A 27,969-nucleotide genomic window follows, 5' to 3' on the forward strand; every position below is an offset into this window, starting at 1 on the left:
AAAAATTAGAAGTGAGGCCTACGCTAAACCAATCCGATTATTGAAGTGATGATATTGATAGCAAACCCTTCATTTGTTTATTTGTTTAATAATTCAGTTCTGTCTAATAATAGAGGGAGATAGTATAATATACTTAATCTCTTCAATAGTGGATTAAATTAATTGATTAATTATTAACATTTGTTTTTAGTCACACATGCTCATCACATAAACATAAAAAGAAGAATTTTTTTTAGATAACTCTTAAATTTCTCAAATTTAGCTGAATTTTAAACTAAACTATATTTATTTATTTTTTTCTAAAATTAGAAATAAGACTTAAATTTGCAACCTTTAGATAAATATTGGGAGATTATACTATTTAAATTATAGTTTGTTGGCAAGTCAATTATATTTATTTATTGATAGTTATTTTTATAAAAATATCTTTATATGAAGATAATATTATAAATTATTAAATAATTCTTCCTATAAAGATATTTTGATAAAAACAGTCACCTTAGACCTTATTCATTTTGAAGTAGATGTAGAAAAGTCAATTAGCAAATCAACATTTTTTTTGTTTATCCAAACGTATTCTCCAACCCGACAGGTTAAGAATTAATCTATTAATCTATCGCAAATTTGAGCTCAATTTAAGGGTCTGTTGCTGACCAATAAATTGCTGCATGCATAAAGTGGGGTTCAAACTCTCGACACTTGCTTAAGCGGACGAGTGAGCTGATCATTCGACCAACCCAAGTTGGTTCAAATCAACATCTATAGTGCCTCTATCCCTTACAGGACATAGGCCCAAAATGGGTATTTACTAAAACGATACCATGAAAATTGTTTTAGTCGATGGGCTTGAAATTCAATTGGGTCCAACCCAAATATAGTATCGAAATTAAAATTTTGTTTTAGATGAATGCAAAATATTGTCAATTTGTGATGATATTTTGATCCGGTTGGATTTATCATGATGAGTAAGGGTTCAAATTAAAGAGAGTTCACAACTTCATATGGCCTTTCCTTCTAAGGCTTTCGGTGCCTGAGGACCCCATTACCCCTTATAATAAAGTGGATAAATTATTGTATTGGCTTCATTTATATAATATAATTATTGAGATTGATGTAGATAGACAGTTAGTCTTTATATTTTATTGTCTCTCTCAATTAATCATATCCCACTATATATGTTTCCTATATAATTATTTTTGAGCTACGATCATCTATCTTTGATTGCTTATTGCCATGCAAGTAAAAGTAGTACCTAAGGATTTTTAGTTATTCTAATAAAGTGAAAATTCAGGTTTACTTAATTTTACGTGATATTAATACTTGAGAATCGTTAAATGAAAATTAATCAAATCAGTTAAATTATCTAATAACTCTTAGTTATAAACTCCACATAAAGCTAAACCTGAGTTTTCACGTTCTAATAATGTATATCTACTGTCTAATTTCTATGGGATTATTCTGTGGCATGTACACATTTCTGACATCTCACTTTGAGACAGGTAAGTAGTTAAAGTTAACAAATAATTTAAAAAATTATAATAAATTTATAGATTCTTGAAAAATATATTAAATAAATTCACGATGAATTGAAATACTTGACTTATAAATATCTGATAATTTGTAATATCGGATATATGATTCATCCATTTATAGTAAAAAAAATTAATACTTATTTGACACTATTTTCTTTAAAGGCCTATGCGTCACAAAATTTCTCAAAGATTTACATGTTTGATTACTGTTTAATTATTAAGAACTACTTAATTGTATGTATGTCTCACCCTTTATTTAGCTTATGCATGCAAGCCAAGATACTGCTTTCCTATGTCCAAGTTAGTATAGTTTGAAGTCGAGTTAATATTTATATTAGTATTTAAAGTTATATTCATGTCTCAATTTAATTTTTAAAATTTTGATTTATTTAATTTAGTTATGTAATTTATATTTGTAATTTATGTTGATTTTTGACCCTTTTTTTGGTTACAAAACTGTTAATGGTATATTGAGATGGATTGATGATTATTATACTAAATTTTTTAATGACTATCTAATGTAATAAATAATTTTTTTTATCTTATTCTTCTTATAAAATCTTTAAAATTATAATCCTAATTTTAGTTAAGGATTTAAAAAGTTTTTTAGGAAAAAATTTTTAAATGGTACATCAAAAAATTGTTTCAGAGTTTAATGTAATAGTCATTAGTCTATTGTAAAATATTTTTTATAATAAAAATAAGATTAAAAATTAACATAAATCATAAATACTAAATTGAATAAATTAAAATTTTAAGTATCAAATTAAAACACAAATATAATTTCAGACAATAATCTAAGTAGTATTAACTCATTGAATTCTTATACTTGTGGAATCTTGATATAGGTATCGTCCAATCCCTTTACATTATTATATATGACTGAAATGTATATAAAGGAAAATCAAATAAAAGTTATACTCTTTGAAGTTGTATAACGAAAAATCAAATAAAAACTGAGACGATTTATATATAAGTATAATTTCCTTTCCCATGTGTGGTAATAATCATGATGATGAGAAACTAATTAAACTATTCTTGGAAGTGTGAGTGCATAAGAGGAAAAGCAGGTTTGCTTTTAAGTTTTACCCTACAACATATGCTGTTAATTAAAAGTTGGAAAAGTTTATAATCAACATTTCATCATAATCTCGTGTTTACTACTTAGCTTTATCTCTACTTTTTAGGAGCAGAGAATGTTGGCCCGGCGGCAAATTAAATCAATCACTATCACTCCAATATACACATATGTATAGTTCGAAGGGGAAAATTAAAATCATAGTGTCATAATGTAACGCAATTATTAAGGACAAGAATTTTAGACAAGGGCCAGCATTTATTAATAAAAATTAATTAAGTGAAAATTCAGGTGCAGTCGACTTCATGTAAAGTTGATATATAGTTGAGAGCGGTTAGATGATTTGACTAATTTGACTAAATTTTCATCTAACGATTCTTAACTATCAACTTCACTGAAATCGAATGCACCTGAGTTTCCACAAATTAATTAAAGAGCTGGGAACAAAGGAAAAGACAGAAATTGCACGTCTTTTGGCTTTGATGGGTTTGGTTTTTGGTTTTGGTTTGGGTTTTGTATGGGTGCGAGCTTCAACCACGTCCCTTTCTCACCCTTCTCTTATCATCTCTTTCTTTCTATTCCCTCTTCATCACCTTCACACACGCAATTACATCTCTCTCTCTCTCTCTCTCTCTAGCAAGATTATTACTTCTTGTTCATCAAGACCCGGATCTGAAAGCAATTAAGCTTACGTTCATGGAACTTAAAGCATAGAAAAGAAAGCGTTACAAACTGAAGTGGGATCTTCTCATAATATAATTTTGTTTCCCGTTATTAGTACCTAGGTTTTATTACTTTGTGCTACAATAATATAATATCTTTCTAACATGACATCTGCATCAAGTGAGATAAGTGCCTCTACTTCGCTACCAATAAAGAAGAAGAGAAATCTCCCAGGCCACCCAGGTACTTATTAGAATAGTTGATAGTTGAAAATCATTAAATAATTTGACTGATTTGACTATATGGTTGTTGTTAGACCCTGATGCTGAAGTGATAGCCTTATCACCAAAGAGCCTGTTGGCAACAAACCGGTTCGTTTGTGATGTTTGCAACAAAGGGTTTCAAAGAGACCAGAATCTGCAGCTTCATAGAAGGGGCCACAATCTGCCATGGAAGCTAAAGCAAAGAAGTAACAAAGAGATAATAAGGAAGAAGGTGTACGTTTGTCCAGAGCCAACTTGCGTTCACCATGACCCCTCAAGGGCACTCGGCGACCTCACCGGAATCAAGAAGCACTTCTGCAGAAAGCACGGCGAGAAGAAGTGGAAGTGTGACAGGTGCTCCAAGCGCTACGCCGTTCACTCAGATTGGAAAGCTCACTCCAAAATCTGTGGCACCCGAGAGTACAAATGTGACTGCGGAACCATTTTTTCCAGGTACCATCAAAACTATACTTATTATTACATTTTGGTTTTTATTTAACAGTTTATGATTGGTGAATAGCATGCTACATACAGAAACATTTACTTAAACTAATTAATAAGCTAACCAATTTAAATTGGTTATACTTGTTATTACTTTAAATATACACCTGATTAATGATTTAATGTATGTAGTAGCTAATAGTGCTCACATGTTCTAATGGTAAATTGAAAAGTGGTTGTAATATAAACCTTCCATTGTTACTTATCTTATCCTTTATGTCTCCGAGTAAAACAAAGAAATGTGCTAAAAAGATGACAAAAAGAGTGTATGCGTCAAAAGAGCACTTAAATATGGTTTATCATTATTTATGCAATATTGTGAATAATTATATGTTGAAGGTTATTACTATTATTATTTATGGTGAAAAATCAGGTGCAGTCAACTTCACACGTGAAGCTAAGTTGAGAGTCGTTAAATAAAAATTTAGTCAAATCAGTTAAATCATCTAACTTCACGTGAAGTTTCCACCTAAATATATGTTTCCCTGTGTGTTTTTTTGTTTTTTCTGCTTTCCCTTTTTTTTGTGTGGTTGTAGGAGGGATAGTTTCATCGCTCACAGGGCATTCTGTGATGCTCTAGCACAAGAGAGTACGAAAGCAATCACAACCTTGTTGAACCCATCATCATCAGTGAAGAAGGAATTGCAGGAAGTTAATTTTAGATCAGAAAATGTTCCATCATGGTTGTCTTACTCAACGTCGGTAGGAGGAGAAGGAAGCCATGGAAGAGTAGTTCATAACAATAATAATAATAATAATAATCCAACATTATTATTCTCCTCGCCGCCGCCGTCGACGTCGCCGCTCTCTACAATGATCCACCATGAAAACCCTAACCCTAATATTACTATGTTGCCACCTAATAATAATGCTTTATTATTTGAAGGCATGGCTTCTTCTTATTCTTCTTCTTCTTCTCATAATCTCATGTCTGCTACTGCATTGTTACAAAAGGCATCAGAAATAGGTGCAACGGTGTCGCTGGGTAAACCCTATCTACACGCTCATCATCACCATCGGGGTCACGTGCCTGAAAGCACCACCACGGGGTATGGCACCTTGTCGTCAATGGCCACATCTTCATCATCTGTTTCTGGATTATTGGACATGGATTCACGTGAAGAGATAGGGACAGGGATGATGTTTGCTCGTCATCATCATGGCTTCTTGGCATCTTATGACAGTCACGCAAAAGAAGCTTCTCTTCTTGTTCATAATGATATGATGGATGGTACTAGTACCTTTGAGGAGGCTCTAATGAGAGGAATCATGAATCATCCTACGAGAGAAGATGCTGATAATAATAATAGTAATAACTTTGATGAACTTGTTTCAAGATCCGCGGGATCCCGCGGCGGTGGCGGTGGTGTCAACGATGAGACTAGAGATTTTTTGGGGATTGGGGTGTTTTCTCAGAGAGATATTTTCAATATATCTGGTCTTCATCATCATCATTTGGATTCTTCTTCGTATGGCAACCAAAATCAAAAGCAACCACCCTGGCAAGGGTAATATATATTGTATGGAAAATATACTTTAATTTGTATATTCATTAAATATTCTGTTTAGTATATTGTCTTGAATACAAATTCTTCTCATACTGGATGAAATATAAGACAATATGAAATAAGTTTCATTATAAGTTGCTCTCATCTTCATACCCTAATTGTTGTTTTTAGATTTTACTAGATGCTAATTGGAAGACACCCTCTTTTATTTTGAAAAAATATTTAAAATCCAGTAAAATTTTGGCTAACAATCTAACAACATATTCTTAGTATATAATTTTAAATATTATTGATTAATTGTTGACTGAAAATAATAAATTATATTAGTTTTTTTAGTATTTTTTTTAAATATACAAATTAAATATTAAATTTAATATTAAATTAATTTTAAGTATATATAAAATAATTTTACGTGTATATTTATTATGTAATATTATATTAACAAAAATAATTATCTTTTATATTAATTACATAAATAGTCATTTAAAAGAAGAGATATAATTAGACAATTATAATAAAATATTAATTTTACGTTATCAATGTATAATTTTTAGCGATTATTTATTTTACTTTTAACTACAATAAAAAAATTGATATTAATATATTTATCGAAAACTAGACAGAAGACTCTTATGTTTTGTCGTCAAAATTTTTAACGACAATTATATAATTTTCGATTAAAATCCTTTTAATAATTACAAAATATATAATAATATTATTATTATTATTATTATTATTATTATTATTATTATTATTATTATTATAACGAATAAATATATAACCATTACAAATTACAAGTTAAATTAAGACGTTGTCGTCGTTACCTTATTTTCACTAAATATTTGTCATTAAAAATTATTTTTATTACGGTCCAAATTTAACTCTTAGATGTTATATCACTCTATTTAGAGTATATGAATGGCATATATTAAGATATAATATTATATATATAATGATTTTTTATTTAATGCAATTAAATAATTTGTAAAGACTTGTATAAAAAAATGCTTGTATATGGAGATTTCTCGTTTAATTAATTTTACTTTAGCTATTATTACTTGTTATTAGAAAGTCTGTGTTTATTATTATTATGCATTGTAGACATAAAATATACTAGTGACATAATGAGGATTTATGAATGTGGATACACTTGGTAGATTAAAAATAAATTTTAAAATATGTTAAACTTTTTGCAAGTTCTTTTTATTTCGTTAGGGTAGATTGAAATATTGTTGCATAGTATTAAGACAAATAAAAACTTTATTCATTGCATAGATTAACAATTAAGAATATATTAATTATGCTAGACTAATTTTTTATGATAAATCTCATTTTCGAATTAGAAGTGTGTTTTTACTTGGATTCCAAAATATAATAAATGGGGCTGTTTTTGATATTTAAGATCACATAAATTATAGGGTAGTTATTATGTTCAATAGGTATTTGAGGGAAGTATACGCAGTATCTATAATAAAACCAGTCACTAAAATCAACTACTAATATAAAATATATATTAGAATATAAAATATATATTAAAAATAAATTAAATAATATATATTTATATATAAATAAATAATAACAAATTTTAATAATTAATTTTAATGTATAAATAATATTTTTATTAAAAAAATATACAATAGAAATTTATTCGATGAATTTGATAAAATTTATATGTATGTTAATTTTAGTTAGTTTTAATTTATTTAGTTTAAATAATTTACGTTAGCACGGATGATTTTTATGTGAATGTGATTTTAGTTTTTTTTTTTTAAATTTATATAATATATTGTTTATTTAATTTTCAACGAAATCAAAGGGTCTTATATTTTCAAGGAAAAATAGGAATTTGTTTAAGCAGTGACTACTTGATGCATTATTGCCTTATTCGAAGGAGCTGAGATAGATTTCCACCATGTTAGAGAGGCCCTAAAATACACATTTTTCACATAACAAGATAGAGATGAGTTCACAATCATCTATTAGGACATACATCGCATATTATCTACAATCTATCCAGGAACGGAGAGCCAGTTGGCAAACTGCAATCGAGATTTTCATGCCCCAAAATGTTTATAAAATAATTTGTAATAATTTGTAACACTTCTTTATTGAATATGTACAATGCTGATCTATTTAATTTGGAGTTAATAATACTCAATTTAGTTTCTAAAATTTGAGTTCAGATTAAAATTGATCATTAAAATAAGATACGTTTTAATTTTTATTTTTATGAAATGACATCATTTAGTTAAAGATTGAGTGTTAATATAAAACGAAAAAATTCCGACGTAAATCTCACGAAAAAGTCAATTTTTTCATTTTCTTCAATTTATAATGGATCCTACAAGTTAATAATCAATAATCAATTCCCAATAAATAAAATATAACTTCCAATAAGTAAAGTATGAATTAGTAATTCACCTGAAAAAGTGATTTATATATGACGTAAAAGATTAAACATATAAAATAAAAACACGAAAGAAATAAAGAAATATATAAGATAGAACTAAGGTTAACGTGCGTTATTATTATATGATCTGACTAAAATAAGGTTTAAACATACAACAAGCTAGTTAAACTATATTTAGGTAAACCTTACTCAGATTCATCATCTTCTTCCTCTGGTTCATCATCCCCATCTTCCAAGGTAATTTCCTATCATCGAACTCTTCTTCTTCTTCTTCTTCTTGAAGATCGTCGTCCTCTAGAGGTAGTGTGTCCTCGTCTACCCTAAGGTCAATAATGTCATCTTCCATAACAGCCGACCTAAGGGTGATCGGATCACTGGTGTCAACCATCATTTTCAAAGGAATTGGGTTATCAATTCGGTAAGGTTACTGACCCTTTGTCCCATCAGACTTGATGCAATCTCTTGACTTAATCTTAACCACAACAATCTAACTAGACTTGCATAACTTTGGATAAGGCAAATCGTATACCTGTCGTGCATTTTGAGGTAGAATAAAAGGATCATAGTGCCTATATTTTCTGGTTACATTTATTTCAGAGATATTGTAGTCATTGTTTTTTTGTGTTTCATGTCATGATCTTGGATCATATTGTTCACATTTAAACATACACACCTTGTCTGTAGTGCAACAAAAATACCTTAATTGAATTATATTGTATAACATATATATACCATACCAATCAGAATGATCACTGCCTGTATTCTCACAAATCCAGACTCCGGTGTTATCTGTTTTCTTTCCTATCGGCCAAGTGAAAATTTATATCCGCCGCTAAATCCGCCAGTAATTAACGACGGACGAAAAAAGCTGCTGATAAATAGTTATCCACGAGGTTTATACCGTCGAATTTATTCCGCCGCTAAATCCAACGGTAAACATATTACCATCGGATTTTCTTGATAAATTTGCCGGTGAATCCGACAGTATCCGACGATTTTCTTGTAGTGCTGGCTCTTTCAATTTTTGTGGCAATTTTCTTTGAATGATAGCACTGCATTCTTTGGTGAGAATCACTGTCTTATCTTCCTTTAGAGTCCTCTTCTTAGCAAAAATTCCTTCATAAACTTTGCATAAAGGGACATTTACTCCAAAGCTTCTGCGAATGGGATGTTAATTTGTAGTTTCTTGAACACTTCCAGAAATTTGAAGAATTGTTGTTGTTAACTCTCCTTTTGCAACCTTTATGGGAATGGAATCCTCTGTGTATATGTCTTCTCCCTTGCATCTTCTTTTGGTACTATGGATGGTCGTGTATGAATGTATTGTGTTTGCTTTTTATTCTCCTATGAGGGATTCTCACATTCTTTGCTTATTGTGGGTTCTTTCCCACCACCTTTTCGTTTCTTAGATTAATGGCATTGTATTCTTCTCTAGGATTAGGTACTATGTCACTTGGAAAGGAGTTTGTGGATTTTTCTTTTAATTTCTTAGTAATTTAACCCATTTGAACTTCTAAATTCCTGATAGAGGTTTCCTGATTCTTGAAGCTTGCTATCATCTCTTGCATGAAGCTTTCGGTTTGTTGTAAAAATGTAGAGGTTGACTGAGACAAGCAATCTCAAGGGAGGAAGGCTTTTGAAGAATTTATGGTTGTACTGGAGGTGCTGATTGTTGGGATGGGGTATTAAAAGTCCTCTGTCCTTGATTTCCCAACCAAAATTAAAGTGGTTCCTCCATTCGGAATTGTATGTCTTTGAGAATAGATCATTTTGTGGATTTCTTGAAGGATTTTCCATATGTTTTACTTGCTCAGTGGAGGGTTAGTTACCTTTGAATAGTTCACAATCTTCATCCTTATGAGCTCCTGCACACAAATCACATGTTGCGACTTGTGTTCCTATGGCCGAGACTTGCATGTGCCCCCACTTGTTTAGTGAGTGAGTTGATTTGTTGGGACATGGCTTTGTTTTGTGCCAAAAGTGTATCCAATGTATCTAGTTCTATTACTCTTCTTCTCATTATTCTTTCGTTTGGGTACATATAGTGATTGTTAGCCAATATTTCTATCAACTCTAGAGCTTCTTCAGGTGTCTTTCAATGTAAGGATCCTCCAACTGATGAGTCAATTAAGGTCCTGGAGGCATGGGATATTCCATCATAAAAGGTCTAAATTTGCAGCCACTCAGGGAATGCATGATGAGGGCATTTTTTCATCATCTCTTTGTACCTCTCCCAGGTTTCATAGAGTGATTCTCCATCTTTCTAGGTAAAGGTATGAATATCATTCTTCAACCGTGCCAACTTTTGTGGTAGGAAGTATTTGGTTAGAAATTTGTTAACCAAATCATCCCACGTTATTATACTGTCTAAGGGTTGAGTCTGTAGCCATTGTTTGGCTATATCCCTTAGAGAGAACGGAAACAACCTCAATCTTATGGCTTTTGAGGAGACTCCATTGCTCTTAACTGTGTCACATATCTGTAGAAAGCTAGATATGTGCATGTTTGGATCTTCTTGAGAATTGCCGCTAAATTGATCCTGCTGTGCCAATTTGATGAGTGAAGGCTTCAACTCAAAATTCTTGACAAGGATGTTAGGTCTCATTATGTTGCTACCACAACTGTCAGTGGTGGGTGTGGTGAAGTCCCCAGGGTTTTTCTTTCATTGTTTTATTCCTCGGCCATTCTTTCCTCTTTCCTTGATTTATTTCTCAATCGAAATAAAGTTTGCTCTATTTCAGGATCGTACTGGAGAGATGTGAGATCTTTATTCTCTTGCATGCACAGAGAAACAAATCAAAGGCACGTGTGGTGTATAAAGAAAGATAAAGAAACGGAAGCAGAATAATAATAAGAAAGTAAAAAAGAGAAAAATAAAGTAGAATAAAACAAAGATTTAATTTAGTGATTCAACCGGACTTATGTTGTGAATCTCAATTAATCTTCGGTAACGGCACCAAAAATGTGATGAGCGAAACTAGTGCTCACAAATACTGGCAAGTGTACCAAATCGTTCAAGTAATACCACGGTGAGTGAATATCGTTTTCACAAGGATTAAGGGATTGAGCAAGCAAATATCGAATTGAATCACTAATTAAATCAATTGAACCTGGATTATTAAAAGGTGAAACCGTGTCTTGCTTGAAACTTTGAATGCTTGAATGATTATGGAAGCAATGATGAACGTGTAATTAATTGTGAGAAAACAATGATTGAGAATGTCAAAGGTTTTGGAGGTGTTTATTTTCCAAGAAGATTAAACCTTATGTTTATATATTTTTATGCATGCAAAGATTTTTTCATGACAAATCATAAATAATTAAATTCTAATTCCTTGGCAATTCAATTTTTCTTTAATTAATCAATCGCCAATTCCTTGGTCAATCGATTAAGAAAAGAGGTTTAGCACAATTCTGATTTATTTTCAAATAAGATTCAAAAGTAGTTATAGTTCAAATTATATGTCACATATTCAAAGCTAGTCCCGAACAATTGAGAATTATGAGAAACAAATGTCGCACACTCTTTAGAATACCATTCCTAGTCAAATAAAAAAGTCATGAGAAAGAGTTTTCAAGTTTAATTCTGATATTAAATTTCTCAAAGTAATAACAGAATTCAAAATAGAATTAGAATATTTTCCAATACTTCTAATCTTTAAAGAATGAAGAACGAAAACTCAATCTTGAAAATAGATCAATGCATAACCTCAAAATAAAATAAAACTTAGATTAATAATCCATGAAAAGTAAACAGAGCTCCTAACTGTTAACAAAAGGAATTAGTTACTCATGGAGAAGGATGAAAATAATGCTGAAAGGATTCGGCTAGAGTTCTGAACTCCTCCTCTGTGAACCATGTTCACTTATTTATATCCTAGGTTTACCTAAAATTCAAATTCAAACTAGATCTTTATTTTATATTTTAAGAAGAATAAGATAATTAATAACAATAATTCAAATCCTAATTAAAACTAATTCAAATCAAATCCTATCTTAATAGAATCTTCCAAAACCTTGAGCTAACTTTCATCTTTGGAAGAGTGGGCCTTGATTGGCAGTACACTTGGGCTTGTGCCATGGCACGCCAACTTATTGTGGGCTTTAAGACATTGCATGCCTGGGCTTGGCGTGGCACGCCAATTCTTGCAAAGCTTCTAGGACTTGAAGGCATTACACGCCCTTGAAGTGGCGTTACATGCCAGCTTATTGGCGCTCGAACGTGTTGCACGCCCTTGGTGGCATTACACGCTACTTTGTCTTGGCTTGGAGAGCATTGCACGCCCTTGGTGTGGCATTGCATGGCACTTACTTTGACTTGGAGGGTGTTGCACGCCAGTCTTTCTGCATGGCTTCATGGATTTAAATGCCATGTGCTTGGCGTTGCATGTCACTCCCTTTGCTTGCCTTTGAATGGTGCTTCCTTTACTTTTTGGTTTTTTTTTCTACTTACCTATATTTCTTTCAAAGTACTTAGAAAATATATTAGCAACAAAAAATACCTCAAATTAGTCAGTATAGATGAAAGAAAATGTAATTATCTTTAAGAAAATATGAAAAGAATGCAAGAAAAACTACTAATGATGCAGATGCATCACAGCTTCTCCGAACAAGTGAAGAAATTCGAGAAATTATTAACAATTTACTCATCTCTCACAGCAAGCTCACTTACTACAAGAAAGACATGACAAAGATCAAGATAGAATATGCACAACTTGAAGTTTCATATGCATCATCACAAAAAACTTATCATAAATATGAAACAAATGTTGCTCATGCAACCAATACTCTCAAACAACTAGTTTGACAAAGAGAAAAACTTGAAAAAGAACTTGCTCAAGTTTATGCAGATGAAGCTCTACTGCGAGGTCCTTTTCTCAAAGTTGATAAGAAAAAAGACATTAATTGAGAACTATGCGAAATGAAAAGCACTCGAGCTGAGATCAAAATAAAATACGAGAATTTACAACTCGAAGAACATAAAGAGATTCTTGTTTATAGCTCAATTGATGAAGAAAGAATACGTCTCAGATTCAACTTGGAAGAGCTTTTGGAGCCATATATATGAAAAAGTCATATCAAATTTCTTTGTATTTATTTTTTGCTTACACTTTTGTTATCTTCATGCTATCGATATTTTGTCTTTTATTTCAAATATTATCTTCTAAACATTGATACTGTTTTAAATATGTCCCCTAATAATGTTTTAAATATTTCAAATAATTGATTTTATAAGCATTTTCTGAATACAACTTAATCACTTGATAAGGTCCCTCCCAATTAAGGGACCACTTTCCATAAACTCTCGATTTCTTATCTAATGGTAAAATAGCCTTTAAAACTAATTCACCAATATTAAAAAAAAAAACTTTTTCTTTCACTTGTCGATTATAAACATGAGCTATACACTCTTTTTTACGGATAAGATTATCGAGTGCTAAGATACACACACTATTTAAATCATTTAATTTGTCAAACATTACATTCCAATAGTCTTTGATTGGCAAATCATCTTATCTCATCATTCGCATAGTGTTAAGATTAATTTTCAAAGCCAACATGGCGTCATGGCCATAGACCAATTTATAAGGAGACGTATTTGTCGATCCTCTCGGTGAATTCCGATAAGCCCATAAAACTTGACTCAATGTCTCATGCCAAGTATGTAGTTTCTTTACCAATTTGCTTTTTTATTAAATTAATCAAAATTTTATTGCAGTCTCAACTTGACCATTTGCTTGTACGTAATATGGAGTTGAAGTTATCATTGTTATATTTCTCGATGCTGCAAAATTTTTAATACGTTGGCCAGTAACACATGGTACCTCTATCAGTACTTAGAGTTTGAGGAATCCCAAAACAATAGATTATATGTTCCTCAATGAAATCAATAATTTCATTTGACTAGCTTCTACTAAAGGAACAACTTCTACCCACTTTGTAAAATAATCAATTGCTACCAAGATAAACTTATGATTCTTCGATGATGAGGGATGAATCATACCAATCAAATCTAAAGCCCAACCTCTAAATGGCCAAGGTTTGACGATCGAATGCAGTTCGGAAGCAGATATTTGTTATATTACACCATGTTTTTGACATTCTTGATATGCTTTTGCATACTCAATGAAATCTTTAATCATAGTCGGTCAAAACACTCATCATGCCGTAACACCCATTTCATTCTTTCTCTTACTTGATGTACTCCACAAATACCTTCATGAACTTCACCAAGAGCAATCGCTACTTCGGATTTGCTTAAACATCTCATGAGGCTTCCTTCGATACTTTTTTATACAATTCATCACCTACTACTACAAAGTTCATTGCTCTTAATCTTGTTTTTAGATCAACTTGAACATTAGGAGTTTATAGATACTCAGTAATTGGTTTCCTCCAATCATTATCATCCCACTCATTGATCACCAAAATTTCTCGCTCTTCGATGGGCACGAGGATTTGTTGCACCTTCACCAACTTTTCTAAAGTTCCAGGAGAAACTTTGTATCTCGAAGCAATTTGAGCTAACTCATTTGCTACCTCATTTCAAACTCTTGAAATATGTATCAATGATACTTTTTGGAATGATACCAATAATTTCCATGCTATTCATAAATACTTTTGTAGTATCTCACTTATACATTTAAACTCTTTCGATAACTGTTTTAAAACTAGCTAGGAGTCTCCTAAAATTTGAACATCTAATGCCCCTTTGTCAATCAATATTTTCAATCCTAATATCAAAGCCTTATACTCAGCCACGTTATTTAAACATAGATATTTTAATTCAAACAAAAATTTTTATGGGAATCCTTTTGAGGATATAACCAAAATACCAATACCAGCATTATCTTTATGCTTTGATCTATTAAAGTACAATTTCTAAGGTTCAAATTCGACAATATTTTCTCCTTGGTCATTAAGATTATCCAGTTGATCCACCGAAAAATCTGCAATGACTTGTCCTTTAACTACCTTAGTTGGGACACATTGTAAATCAAATTCTATCAAAGCAAGCATTAAATTTGCCAATTCGACCCCACAGAACTGGATAGAATAACATGTATTTAACAGGATCCATTTTTGCAATCACTCTAATAGTTTTTGCAATCATGTAACATTTAAGCTTTGTACAAGCGTAATAAAGGGAAAGGCATAAATTTTTGATAGGAGAATATCTCATCTTGATATCGGACAAAACCCTACTAAAATAATAAATAGCTATTTCATTCCCTGCTTTGTTGTCCTGTGCTAACATACACCCTATTGTGTTTGTCGAAGCTGCAACATACAATTTCAATGGCTCTAAAGGACAAACGGTAGCCATATGATAGGTGCATTAAAAAGATAATATTTGATTGAATCGAATGCCTCTTGATGTGCCTTAGTCCATTCATACTATGAATCATTTTTAAATTTGACTAAGGGAGAAAAAATTCAAGCTCGACCAGATAGATTCGAAATAAACCGTCGCAAGAAGTTTACTTTTTCAAAAAAAGATTGAACTTCCTTTTTCAACATCGGAGATGATAATTCCAAGATTACTCTAGCCTTATTTTGATCAATAGCAATTCCTTTCTTCTGAACTATAAATCCTAAAAAAATTTCCTACAGAGACACCAAATGCACATTTCAAAGGATTCATTGTTAATCTTTTTCGATGCATTGTATCAAAGGCTTTGAGCAAATAATCGAGATGTTGATCTATTGAACTCGATTTAACCATCACATCATCGATGTAAACTTCCATAAACGTTCTAATATACTCATGAAAAATGGCATTCATAGCACGTTGATATATTACCCTCGGCATTCTTTAAACCGAAAGGCATCATAACTCATTTATAAATACCTAAGGCACCAAGACATCGAAAGGCCGTTTTTGACATATCATCCTCAACAATAAAAATTTGATTATAACCAAAATATCCATCCATATAACTTAGAATTTCATTACCAGCCGCAGAATCGAGTAACATATCTACCACAAGCATGAAATACTCATCCTTAGGAGTTGCATTGTTTAAATCTCGAATAAATTTAGCTTTGATTAATCGCTCGATCTCCTCCTTTATTTTTAAATTTACTTCAAGAGCAAAACACCGATGATCTTGTTTTACTGATCGAGAGAATGACTTTGCTCAGCTAAAGATCGATCAAGACCAGACATTTCATCATAGTCCCAGTCAAAACAATCGTTGTATTCAGTCAACAGTTTAACCAATGCTGTTTGAAATTCCTCATTAATGTGTTTGTTAATATAAGTGGGCTTTATAGCACCGTCGACTCCTAAGTTGATTTCATCAAGCGGATCCTGTGATTCAAATCCTTTATTGATATGATCATCATCAACTGAAGTCTTTTCAAAACCTAAAGGTAGGTTCGAGGTCACATATACAATCAAAAGATAAATTCACAAAGTCACGTGAGGAAACATAAACTTTGTTGAAATCATCAGCTAAATCTGCTGTTGAGTCTTTTACAATACAAATATTTGGGGATACATCAATATTTGAATGACTGATAATGTTGCAAACACTAGCCCTAGAAGGCAAAATATATACTGCAGGAGATAAGATACTACTATCTTCGACTTTAGGAATCGAAACTGTCCTAGAAATTGAAATATGTTTTGCTGATTTAAAATTCCTACTTGAATTGACTTCATCAGAAGAATCATTACTAGAAAAGGAAAAACATGCTGCAGAAGAAAAACTATCCACATAATTTAATTTTTTAAAGATACTAAATAATTTGACATATCTTATTTGTTATTCATCTCAAAACGTCAGTTGTTGAATTATTATTTTCTTTAAAAATGCAAACTTACTCCCAGACAAGTGGAGTATACTCTGGTATTGGAAGCTTAAATTTTATGTTGAGACCTTCCTTAGTCAAGAAACACCCTTTTGATGTGTGGAAAATGATCCAACACAAAACTCACTGGCAAGTGTACCGGGTCGCATCAAGTAATAATAACTCACATGAGTGAGGTCGATCCCACAGGGATTGAAGGATTGAGCAATTTTAGTTTAGTGGTTGATTTAGTCAAGCAAACAAAGATTGATTTGAGTGATTTTGTATTTGACAGTAAGTAAATAGCAGGAAATGTAAAGGGAGAGGGATGATTTGCAGAAATTAAAGAGAATTCAAAGTAAAGGTACTGAATCTTAAAGAACAAGAAATTAAATGACTGAAACTTAAAGTGCAAGAAATGTAAATTGCAGTAACTTAAAGTGCAAGAAATATAAATTGCTTGAATGAAAAAGGGATTGAGGGACTGGGAATTCAGAATTTAAGCAAGAGAAGTAAATTGCAGCAATTAACAAAGCAAGAGGTGAACTGAAATTAACTAGAGCTCAAACATAAAATGAAAATTTGATTGCAGCAGTGGTTCAGCAGAAGAACCAAAAAGAAAATCAGATCTCAGGACTCCAGAGACTAGATAGCAGAGTCTAGATCTCAATTGCCTTCCTAGATCCAAGTTCACAAAGCAATTAAAGATAAATTAAAGATTGCAGCAGTAAAGGAAATGGAATTTAACTCAATTATGCAGTAGAAAAATCAAAGAGATCTTAAATGGAGATTGAGACAGAAGTTCCTCAATTCTTCACACTCAAGACTCAAACAAAACCCAGTAAAGAAAACAAAAAGATCAGAGGAAGAAGAAGTGAATTCTCTCCTCCAATTCTCAAGCTAATTGCAGAAATCCAAAAATAAAAATTGAAGATCAGAAGTTCTAAAGCAGAAAAATGGAAAGTGAGCTCTCAAGTTGACTAAGGATGAAAATTAAAAATGAAAGTCTGCCCCCTTCTAATTCTAACTAACACATATTTATACACTCTCTATTTTAGATCTAAGAATTTTGAGTGGGCTTGAAAGATGGGTGAAGAATTGAATTAAATTAGATTTTTAAGTGAATTTCAGCCCATGTTGCTCCCAGGAGGCTGCTCTGCTCTTGTGGAGAGCAGAGCAGTGAAGCTTTGTGTGGGGATCCATGTTGCGTGCTAAGTGTGGTGAGACATCAGGATGCTGCTCCGCTCTTGTGGAGAGCAGAGCAGTGGTGTCAAGTGTGCTCCTGCCCGTGTCATGATGCGCGCCCAAGCTCCCTGGCCTTGCGTCCAAGCTGCGTGCCATGCACCAAGGAGTGTTGCTCTGCTCTCCTTGTGGGCAGCGCAATGAGGCTTCCAAGGGGTCCTTGGTTCGAAACTTGGTGGAGGGAAGTGTTGCCTTTTTTTCTTGGTTTCCTTGGCACCAAAGTAGCGTCTAGTTCCTTGCTTCCTCAAGGTGTTGCGTTCGATCCTTGGTGGTTGAAAACAAGCCATTTTTGGCTTGTTTTCCTTTCATTTGAGAGCTACTTCCTTCCCTTCATGTGCTTGGGTTCGAAACCCATGGGTAGCACTTGGAGTTAAATTTTTCTTCAATTTTTTCATGAGGAGCCCGAAATTGCTCTTGAGGAGAGCAGAGCAGAATTTTTGCTCTTCCTTGTTTCTTGGCTTGAATTTGTGCTTCTCTCTCAGGGGGGTAGGGCAATGAAGCTTTGCATGCTTGGTTCATTGTTGTGCTCCCTTGGAGAGCAGTGTGCTCTTGGGGAGAGCAGTGTGGCTTCCCTCCTTCATTTTGCCACACTATTTTCTTTCTTGGGCCACACTTCTTAAGCCTCGCTTTCTTGTTTTCTTCTTTTCTTCACCTACAAATAATCAAAACAACCAATCAAAGTATCACCAAATTCACAAGGTTTATAAATCATTAAAAATCAATTAAATTTAACTTAAACCTCATGATTTAGCATCAATTAAATGGTGGTTGTTTGATTCAAAGAAACCATGCATTTTCATTCCAAATTACTTACTTAGAATGCAAGAAAGTGCATAAAAACTAGTGAAACAAGTGAAATTAGCTTGAAAAATAGGCATATGATGACTTGTCATCACCTTTGCAATTAGAAGTAGTCAGATTTCTATCAACATTCAAAGGTTTCAGCTTGTCATTGTAGACTTGGAAATCGACATGCATCTGCTCAACATAAAGACTATCATCAGCCTCTACCACTTCAGTCTTCCCCTCACTAGTCCAAAGGAGGAGTTTCTGGTGCACTGTCAAAGGTATCGTTCCAACACCATGAATTTAATCTTGACCTAATAAGGCATTATAACTCACCTTCGAAGTTACTACCACAAAGACAGTTGTTCGTGTTGAAGAACCAACTTGAATTTTAAGGGTAACTAACCCTTTTGCTGGTGTTAAAATTCCTCTAAAGTCAGTAACAGAAATATTGGTTGGGACCAGATCGTGAATACGCTTTCCCACCTTAACCAACATTCTTTCCCAAGAAGACTAATTGTTGTATTACCATCAACCAGCACTTTGTTTACAACAATGCCACTCATCATGGCCTTAATATGCAGTGGGCGCAGATGTGTGTTTTGTATATTAGTAAGCTTATTGAAACAACCTACTTCTTTATGATTGTAAACAAAAGCAAAGGCATCTTCATCTTCAAATTCAACTTCATAATCTCCACTGAGACTCCCTTCATAATGCCCCAAAAATTTTGATGAGATAATTAAGATTGTACTAACCATCTCTTCATCCTCCTCTTCGAAATACTCCTCATTGAGGTCAGCATCGTTCTCATTAGGCTTGGCAGAAACAACTTCTACTGCTTTGCCTTTACTCACCAGACTTGAAGATTTTGTTCTCTTCGGATAAGATTCACCATCAGATGGAAAGATCACTCGAGTCAAAGCAGAAGGTTTTGTCCTTTTGTTTGCAGAGGGTGAAGGCATTTTAGTCACAACTCGACAGAAATGTCTTCTGCCTTGATTACCCCTTGCCCTTCCTCGAGAATAATGATATCAACCACGACTATACCTTCGATGACCTCTTCGAGCTTGATGCTATTGATACTCTCGAAATTCATGAAATCTTAGTAATTCTTTATCCATTAAACACTAATAGCCTGAGATTGGTAAAACGATGGGAAATTGTTTTCTTGAGGATTTTGGGAACTCTAACCTTCTTGACGTCAAGTAAGATGCCTCTAACAAACTTGCTCTTCTTTATAAGCCAGTTCTTTCTTCATTCTCTCTTTTTCAAAAATTGTTGCAGTTTCAAACTCAACGGAAGTAAAACCAGCCATATTAACCTTAAAGAAATGAGGCTCAACAAAGTTTGTAGCTGCGTCAAATGGATCAACGTCAACCTTTCATATCTTTCTTTCCTTCATCGAACTTTAACCTCCCTTCCATGATAGCTTCATGAATCAAATCCCTGAAATGAACACAACTATTAGTCAAATGGTTGGTTACTTGATAAAACTTACAAAAAAGTTTTGCTTTTAAATCTTTAATTGAGGGTAAAGTTTTTTCCTCAGGCAAAACCAATTGTTTATCCTTGAGCAATGCATCGAATATCTGTTCCAATTTTGAAATATCAAAACTATATTTTTTACCAGCCTTATGTTTTGTTTCACTAACTTTCTCAACATTTGAAACTTTTTTCAATGATGTACATACATAAGGTGGCCCTTTCTTTAGTCCATCCAAATTGACTTCAAAATATTCGTTCTCAAAATCTTCACTCGAAGTTTTCATTTTGACATATAAAACCTTTTCCTTTCGAGCAATAGATTTAAAATTCTAGATTTTTTTCACTTTTAAACGCCTCTTTTTCTTTCTTGAGTAATCCAACCTATATAACCCTTTTAAACCAAATGAGCTAAATCAGGAATATGAACATTCAATAATTTTCAATGCATATAAAACTATAATCCCATAGTTGTTATCTTAACTACCTCACTTTCAGGAAGTGACACATAACATCTATTGCTTGCATTTTTTAATCGAATCATACAATCATCTATCAATTCACCAACAACATGCTTTATTGCAAAGAAATCTGTTATAGTAATATTTATCTCTCCCCTATAGAACTGGGTATGAAAAGCATTTTCTAACTATTCCCAGGTTAGAATCGAATTAGATCTCAAATTTTAAAACTAAGTAAAAGCATTTATTATTAAAGAGGAAGAAAAGAACTTCATTTTCAAATTTTCATCATTTGCCAAATTCCCTAATTTGACCATATATCGAGCAATATGCTCGATAGTTAATTCTCCCGCTTCCCCTACAAACTTAGTGATGATCTTAGGATTCTTTATACCTCTTAGGGCTTCAGCCATTTGCACTTCATCAAGAAAAACTAACACAAAATAGGGTTGATTAATGAACCATGAAAAAACTACCAAAAATACCCATGAAGTTTACGAATGATGACAAACATAAACTAAGGAAATTAATGATGTACCCATGGAAGATGAGTTCCGTATGACAAAAGTATCCAAATCCTAATTTTTTGTTTATAAAATTTCCAAACTATCCCTACCCTCAACCTCAACTCACTTTTTTAATCTTCCATAACTCAATATGCACCTTTAAAACTTGCCATGGAGTCCAAAACTACTCCTACAACAGATGAAATGAATCTTTTATGGTAAAAATTTTGGATAATAACGCAACAGATGATTGCAGCGCCGAGATTAACAAAAGAATCAATCAATACCGATGAAGAATCAGAGAAAGAATCATAAAGGAATTTTTTTAATCGTTGCATTTGTTTTTTCCTTTTTTTCTTAATTTGAGGGCTTTCTTTGTGTGAAGGGATTGGCGAAAAAATGGAAAAGAGTTCACCATACTAAATTTATCTGCTAGGAATCGGTCGAAGTCCTCTACCACCACCACCACCATTGATTTTGGCCTAGTCTATTATAGGAGTAGTTTTAGACTCCATGACAAAGGTTTTAAAGGTACAAGTTGGGTTATGGAAGGTTGAAAAAGCGAGTTGAGGTTGAGAGTGAGGGTAGTTTGGAAATTTTATTAAAAAATTAACAAAAAAATTAGGATTTAAATACTTTTGTCATACAAAACCCATCTTCCATGGGTACATCATTAATTTCCTTAGTTTATGGGTACTTTTGTCAGCATTCGTAAACTTCATAGGTACTTTTGGTAGTTTTTCCAATGAACCATGCATTAATACCTACTCAATTGAGCATATTTTCGACAATCCTAGTCATTTGATAATGATCCCACATTGATTAGCGTGAACTCTGTTCAAAACTTCATCATCATTCTGATTGTGTCAAATCATATGAGCCATATGATCATCTTCATTGGGATTGACATGTAAATTTCCTTGATCAAGACTCAAATTTTTAGGATTCATCCCAAAATTTTGATTATGGGGTTGACCTTCATCATAATCGATGATTCGAGCAATCCATTCGACTTGTCTAGCCAAACGCCCATACTTAGTTTCATCATTGGTCATTATTGGATTTAGAATGGTAGTCATTTGTTGAGTTTATAAATTAACTAAGTCATGATGGCTCTCATCAATGTGTTGTTAAAAAGCAACCATATACTTCGAATTATTTGAAGTTGAACCAGTATGATACTCTCGAGTCATTTCGAATGAGAAGTACTATGATGATTATAAACTGCATTTGACATATTCCCAAATCAAAATGGGGGTGCAAAATCACCCAAAATGGAGTAGCCTAGTGGAAGACGAAAAGGAGGCCAACCTACGGTTACTGGTGGTTGCACTGGGGTTGGAGAAACTCGAGGACGTGGCTACGCCCATTACCTCTGTCAGTTGCATTATTAACTGCAACATTTTTTCCAGAACTAGAATTTTGAATAACTCCTTCTGCATGGAATGTTAAACTTGCAAAAGTTTGTGCTATAACACCTTTACTACCAGAATGTGACGCTTCCGACTGCGCCACTCTGATATCGAGGATATTACAGTGACTTCCATATACTTAATAATAAAATAGGAGCCTTTTTAACTCGAAATTGTGTCGATATTTTCTATGAAAAATCGGAAATACTTTTTCTTGAAAACATACATACATACATACATACATACATACAAACTAATCACAACACTTCAAATATATATATATTTATATAAAGAACTCTTTATATATATATATATATATATATATATATATATATATATATATATATATATATATATATATATATATGAGTTCTTTATATAAATAACTTACAAATATTACAATCATGACTCCTATTCCTCTTTACAAAAGTATAATATTAATGGCAAGAAAAAATAATAATTAAGCTAATACAACAATATCGTATAAGCAAAAACGCAATAAACTCTTCATAAGCTTCTTCGTCCGTTTCCTAAAAAGATAAGGTTGTAGGGACTGAGAACCTAACCATACGGTCTCACCAGAGGAGTTTTAGAATTGTCATAAGAAGATACATATAAAAGAAAGATGTTTTCAACCGCATTAATTATTGCTCGTCTTATGAACCTTTTTGAAAACCAACAGTTAATTATCCAAAATTCAAAACTTCTTTTAAAAAAATCTTAAAAGTTACCTAGAGTGTATGAATGACCAACCTGTTACAAGCATAGGTTCATTAAATCTATGCTGAACCAGCTTGATTTTTCATACTTTGCTAAACCTCAAACACAAACCAATCACGGCCTCTAGCTCATCATATATTCAACCACGGCCTCCGGCCTAAGCAACTCAATCAACACCCAATTCACCACAATCCAACCAATCAGTCATAATCACAAGTACTGGAGTTCAAACACAATCAAGAGCAATTACATCAAGTATAGTAATTAGCAGTTAAACAGAATTATTCGTATAGGCAATCCAAGTACAATATGCACACCCAAACAATGTCACATAGATGCACATGATGTATGCCTATCCTAATGGTCATGAGCTCACGTGTCGGCAAAACTGGCATAACCCGACACATCCGGTGGCTAACCTAGATATTGTCTCTCTGTCGTGCATCTCCGTGAGGAATATAATAATCTCAACTTCATCAAAAGCCAGTCTGAAAGGGTAGTGCCCGCCCTTGCACCTATCACCGGAGGCAGCGCTATCCGGGATGCGTGCTCAGCCACGCTTACAACCAGAGAGAATTACGAACAAGTGGGATTAACCAAACAGCCCTTTTTTGAGTTGTCATACATATCCAGGAGGAACCAGGAAGGGGATTCTAACCTTCTACCATCTCTCTAGAGGTGATCTTACATTCTCAGGAGGAACAAAGAAGGGGATCTTCTCCTTCCATCATCTCACTGGGGTTGCACTCTGACATATACAACTAGGATATAGTGTCTATGCACACTCTTGGGATATAGTGCCCAATGCACTTTTCAATCTCAATCAAACTCAATTCATAATCATAATCAAACATAAGTCTTTGTACTCATCTTTATCCCAGTTCAAAATCATTCTTGGCCTATTCACTTTGAATAAGAAAATACATTTAATTCACATCATGCCAAGAATCCCCTCTTTCTTAAATCGTTTTCTTTTAAAACCAATACCACTTTTGTAACATTTTCCAAAACCTCTAAAACAACTTCACTTAAAACAAGTTCTTAAAAAAAAACTCAATTCTCACTTAACCAAAAATTTTCAAACTACTTCAAAACCATTTCAAATTTAAACCTCTTTCAAAAAACAGAAGAAAATCATTTATTAATCAATCCCTTCTGCAAGACCTCTAGATTTTAGGGGAGCGACAATGACCCTCATCTTTTTAACCAAACTTACAAAACTTTCCCAAAACATAAAAAGCTCAATTTAAAGTATCCCACGGTCTCCAACCGTCATCTCAAAATTAAATGAGTTAAATTATAAACCAATTACTCAAATTAACAAAATCATAGCTTCTTAATTTAAATCAATCAAATGAACTCGCTTTCAATTTAACCAAGTTTCCCCAAAATAGTTTTCAGCTTTACTCTTAAATTTAAGACATTTTCAAAAAGTCTTGAAATCCATTTCATTTTTACCAAATCAAGTTCATATACTTTAACTCCTCTAAAACTTCTCAAAACAGAACGCTTCAATCAAATTAACCAACTCCAACTTCTTTTCAAATACAAAACTTTTTCTTAAAAATTCAAAAATTGTTTAATCTTAAATACCTGTATTCATTACATCATTTTTTGCTTAGCCCCCAAAAATATAATTCTTTTCATAAATCATCAAACCTAAAATAAGTTAATTCTTGTTGCTAAATTTTACTTAAACACTTATAAAAAATTTTGGCAGCACCTCTCTTAAAACTCGGATTTTACAACCTTTACGGTTCCTTCGAAAACACATTTCTCAAAACCCTTTTTCCAATAGTTTTCAAAACCAAATCATTCCTCAATATAAATATATAAATAGAATTTCCAAAATAGAACCATTTCTCATCAACAACCCCACGCCAACTCAAGCAATCAATAATTCAATCACATCCATTCAAAACAAATCAGTTTAATCCATAAGACTCACATAATCACAAAAATATATTTTTCACATTAGTATCTATTTATAACAACTCTGTAATAGAAAATAAGTTTTAAGAAAATTCCTACCTCGAATAATCGAAACCCGAAAGCTATAAAACACGTCAAAATCCCTCTTTCTCCCGGCCCGCAATAGCGGCAGCCTAACCTCAACTCCACTCCACTTTCGCAGTAACCGTAGCAACTTTAATCGCACATGCAAGAACTAAAACTCAACCCTATGGCAATAACACCGCAAAAACCTCAGCAACATATAACAGAAATTGTGATTAAAGGGATTTTCAGAGCAAAGATAACTTACTATACCAAAAGGAACTAAGTTCAGTGCAGTCGCAGCTCTAGTGGTTGACTCCGGCGACCTCCAACAGCGGCGGCTTCAACTAGCAATAGAAAAATTCATTGTGACAACATCATCCAACATATACGACTTAAGCGACAACCTTCACGGTAATCACGACTTTGGCATCACAGAAAGGAAATTAAAAATAGGGGGTAGAGCTTACCAAGAAGGTGGCGGCTCCAATAGCGGTTTCCGATGGTCAGAACGGTGGCGTGGAGCTTCAGCGACGGCGACAGAAGTTTCATCGATGGCGACGCGGCAGCGGTGACAAAAATAGCCCTCCCTTCACGGCATAGCTTCACGTCTCTCTCTCTCTCTCTCTCTCTCTCTCTCTCTCTCTCTCTCTCTCTCTCTCTCTCTCTCTCTCTCTCTCTCTCTCTCTCTCTCTCTTCGTGAGTTCTCCGACGTCCCTCTCAGTGACGGCAGCTGATTTGATGGCAACAGAGGCACAAACAGTGGTGACGGGCTTTCTCTTGGCGACAACAGCGGACACGACGATGGCACGGGCTAGTAGCAGCAGTCTTCAAGCTCTCCCTGTCTCTCCTTAATGTCGCGTATCTCCCTCTCTCTGCGAACTCTCTTCCCGGTCACACAGTGGCAACGACGATGCAGTGACTCCCATTAGCGCCGTCTCCCTCTCCTTCATCTTCTCCCTTTTTTCTTTTTCTCCCTTGGTTCACTCTCTTATCTTTCTTTTCGTGTGTGTGCACTTGAGAGGGTGAAAGGGGGTAGTGGGTGGCGGCTGGTGAAAGGGTGTGAGGAGAGTGAGTGTTAGGTCAAATTAGGGTTGTGTTGTGTAATGAAATTGAGGATTTTAGGATTAAGGTAGTGTAGTAATTTTAATAAAAAAATAAAAGGATAGAGTAATAATTTAAAATTAAATTAAATATAAAATAATTATCTTTAAAATATTATTTTATTATTAACTTGCAAATCATTTTCAAATAAATACTAATTCAATGAAAATTGAAGATAATTAAATTAATTTCTTTTATTTATAAAATAAGGTTCAAAAGTTTAATATTTAAATTAGAGCACATAAAATTCTCATTATTTTTCAATTATTAAAACTCTAAATTATAAATAAGAAATTGTCCAATATATATATAGATAAATCTCTGAAAATATAATCTTAAATAAATATAATAAATTATAAATAATTTATTATTTAGTTTTCAAAAATTCGGAGTCTTAAGTGTACCACAATAACACAAAGATTATTATTTGAAGATTCCAAGTTATTGTTCGAAGTTTCTTAAGCTATATTAATAATTCTTTCACTTCGAAGTTGCATGCACTAAAACAAGACCACAATAAAAAAATCTTTGACACAATTTCATAAAAAATTATCCCACCGGACATACTAATTTGTTATGCAGATTTTTCGCATATTTGAATTAAAGAATTTATTCGCTGCAAGAAAGAATTTTAGTTGGTTTGAAATCTAATATTTGGGAGCTAAATCTACTCATCTTTTATAGATATTAGTTTTGAAAATTACACCAAACATTCTATTTTGAACAAGTAAAAGAGAGGAATATACAAAATATAAACTGCAATTGAATTACTTGAATTTGAAATTACAAAAAACAAAGTAAATGACTTCAAATTTAAAGAAAGTAGTAAAATGTCTCGAACCTAGTTGAAGGACTTTAAATTTAAAATGAAAGTGCAGAACTTAAAAAAAAACGGAAAAGAACTTGCAAAGGAAAAGTAAATTGCAGAAAATAAGATTACATAAAATTTAAAAGAAATAAAAAGACATGAAAACAATCCTAAAGAAAATAAACTTTTGACAGACTCAGAAGGTCGCTGGAATATGAATGTGTAAAAGTGTTTTTTGAAGACGAATTCCAATCTCTTATTTTTTCCAAACTTTGCTTATTTATATACCTGCCGAATGTTATCTTTAAACAGCCATAAAATAACTATTTTTGCCAAATATAGAATCAAATAACTATCCTTATGATGCATTGTTGATCTCGACACATTGTCCATCTATCCTCATTTTCGATAAATTATAGTAGATAATTTTTATATATATATTTTTTTAAATTACAATCTTTGCAAATATCGTGGAATACCATTTCGATTTACGAAATTCTTCGACTAACACTTCTATGACAATAGAATGTAGCATGAACAAACTTGTCATCATTATTTAGAAAACTTTATATTGGACACTTTCATTATCGTAAAAAAAATTAGATACATTTTTATGTTCTTAATTTCGAATTATCCTTATATTTATAAGAGTAAAATTTTTAAGATATTTATCAAAATTTGAATTTGAAAGGGTGAAAA

The 27,969-nt window shown here is 32.8% G+C and overlaps 1 protein-coding gene and 1 non-coding gene across 2 annotated transcripts; both read left to right on the forward strand.

Annotated features, from left to right (window-relative positions):
* The first annotated feature begins 3,168 nt into the window (after nt 1-3,168).
* LOC130943474 (protein indeterminate-domain 12-like) lies at nt 3,169-5,679 on the forward strand. The gene is made up of 3 exons (XM_057871363.1): nt 3,169-3,516; nt 3,590-3,989; nt 4,574-5,679. Exons 1-3 carry the CDS (start codon nt 3,438-3,440, stop codon nt 5,547-5,549), a joined length of 1,455 nt encoding a protein of 484 aa, XP_057727346.1. The 5' UTR covers nt 3,169-3,437; the 3' UTR covers nt 5,550-5,679.
* A 4,465-nt stretch (nt 5,680-10,144) lies between these two features.
* LOC130947082 (small nucleolar RNA R71) lies at nt 10,145-10,252 on the forward strand. Its single transcript, XR_009072494.1, has one exon. It is a non-coding gene; the product is annotated as a small nucleolar RNA R71 (small nucleolar RNA).
* Nucleotides 10,253-27,969: the final 17,717 nt, after the last annotated feature.

The sequence above is a fragment of the Arachis stenosperma genome, chromosome 8 (genome assembly GCF_014773155.1).
Source record: "Arachis stenosperma cultivar V10309 chromosome 8, arast.V10309.gnm1.PFL2, whole genome shotgun sequence".
In the NCBI taxonomy this organism is placed as follows: domain Eukaryota; kingdom Viridiplantae; phylum Streptophyta; class Magnoliopsida; order Fabales; family Fabaceae; genus Arachis; species Arachis stenosperma.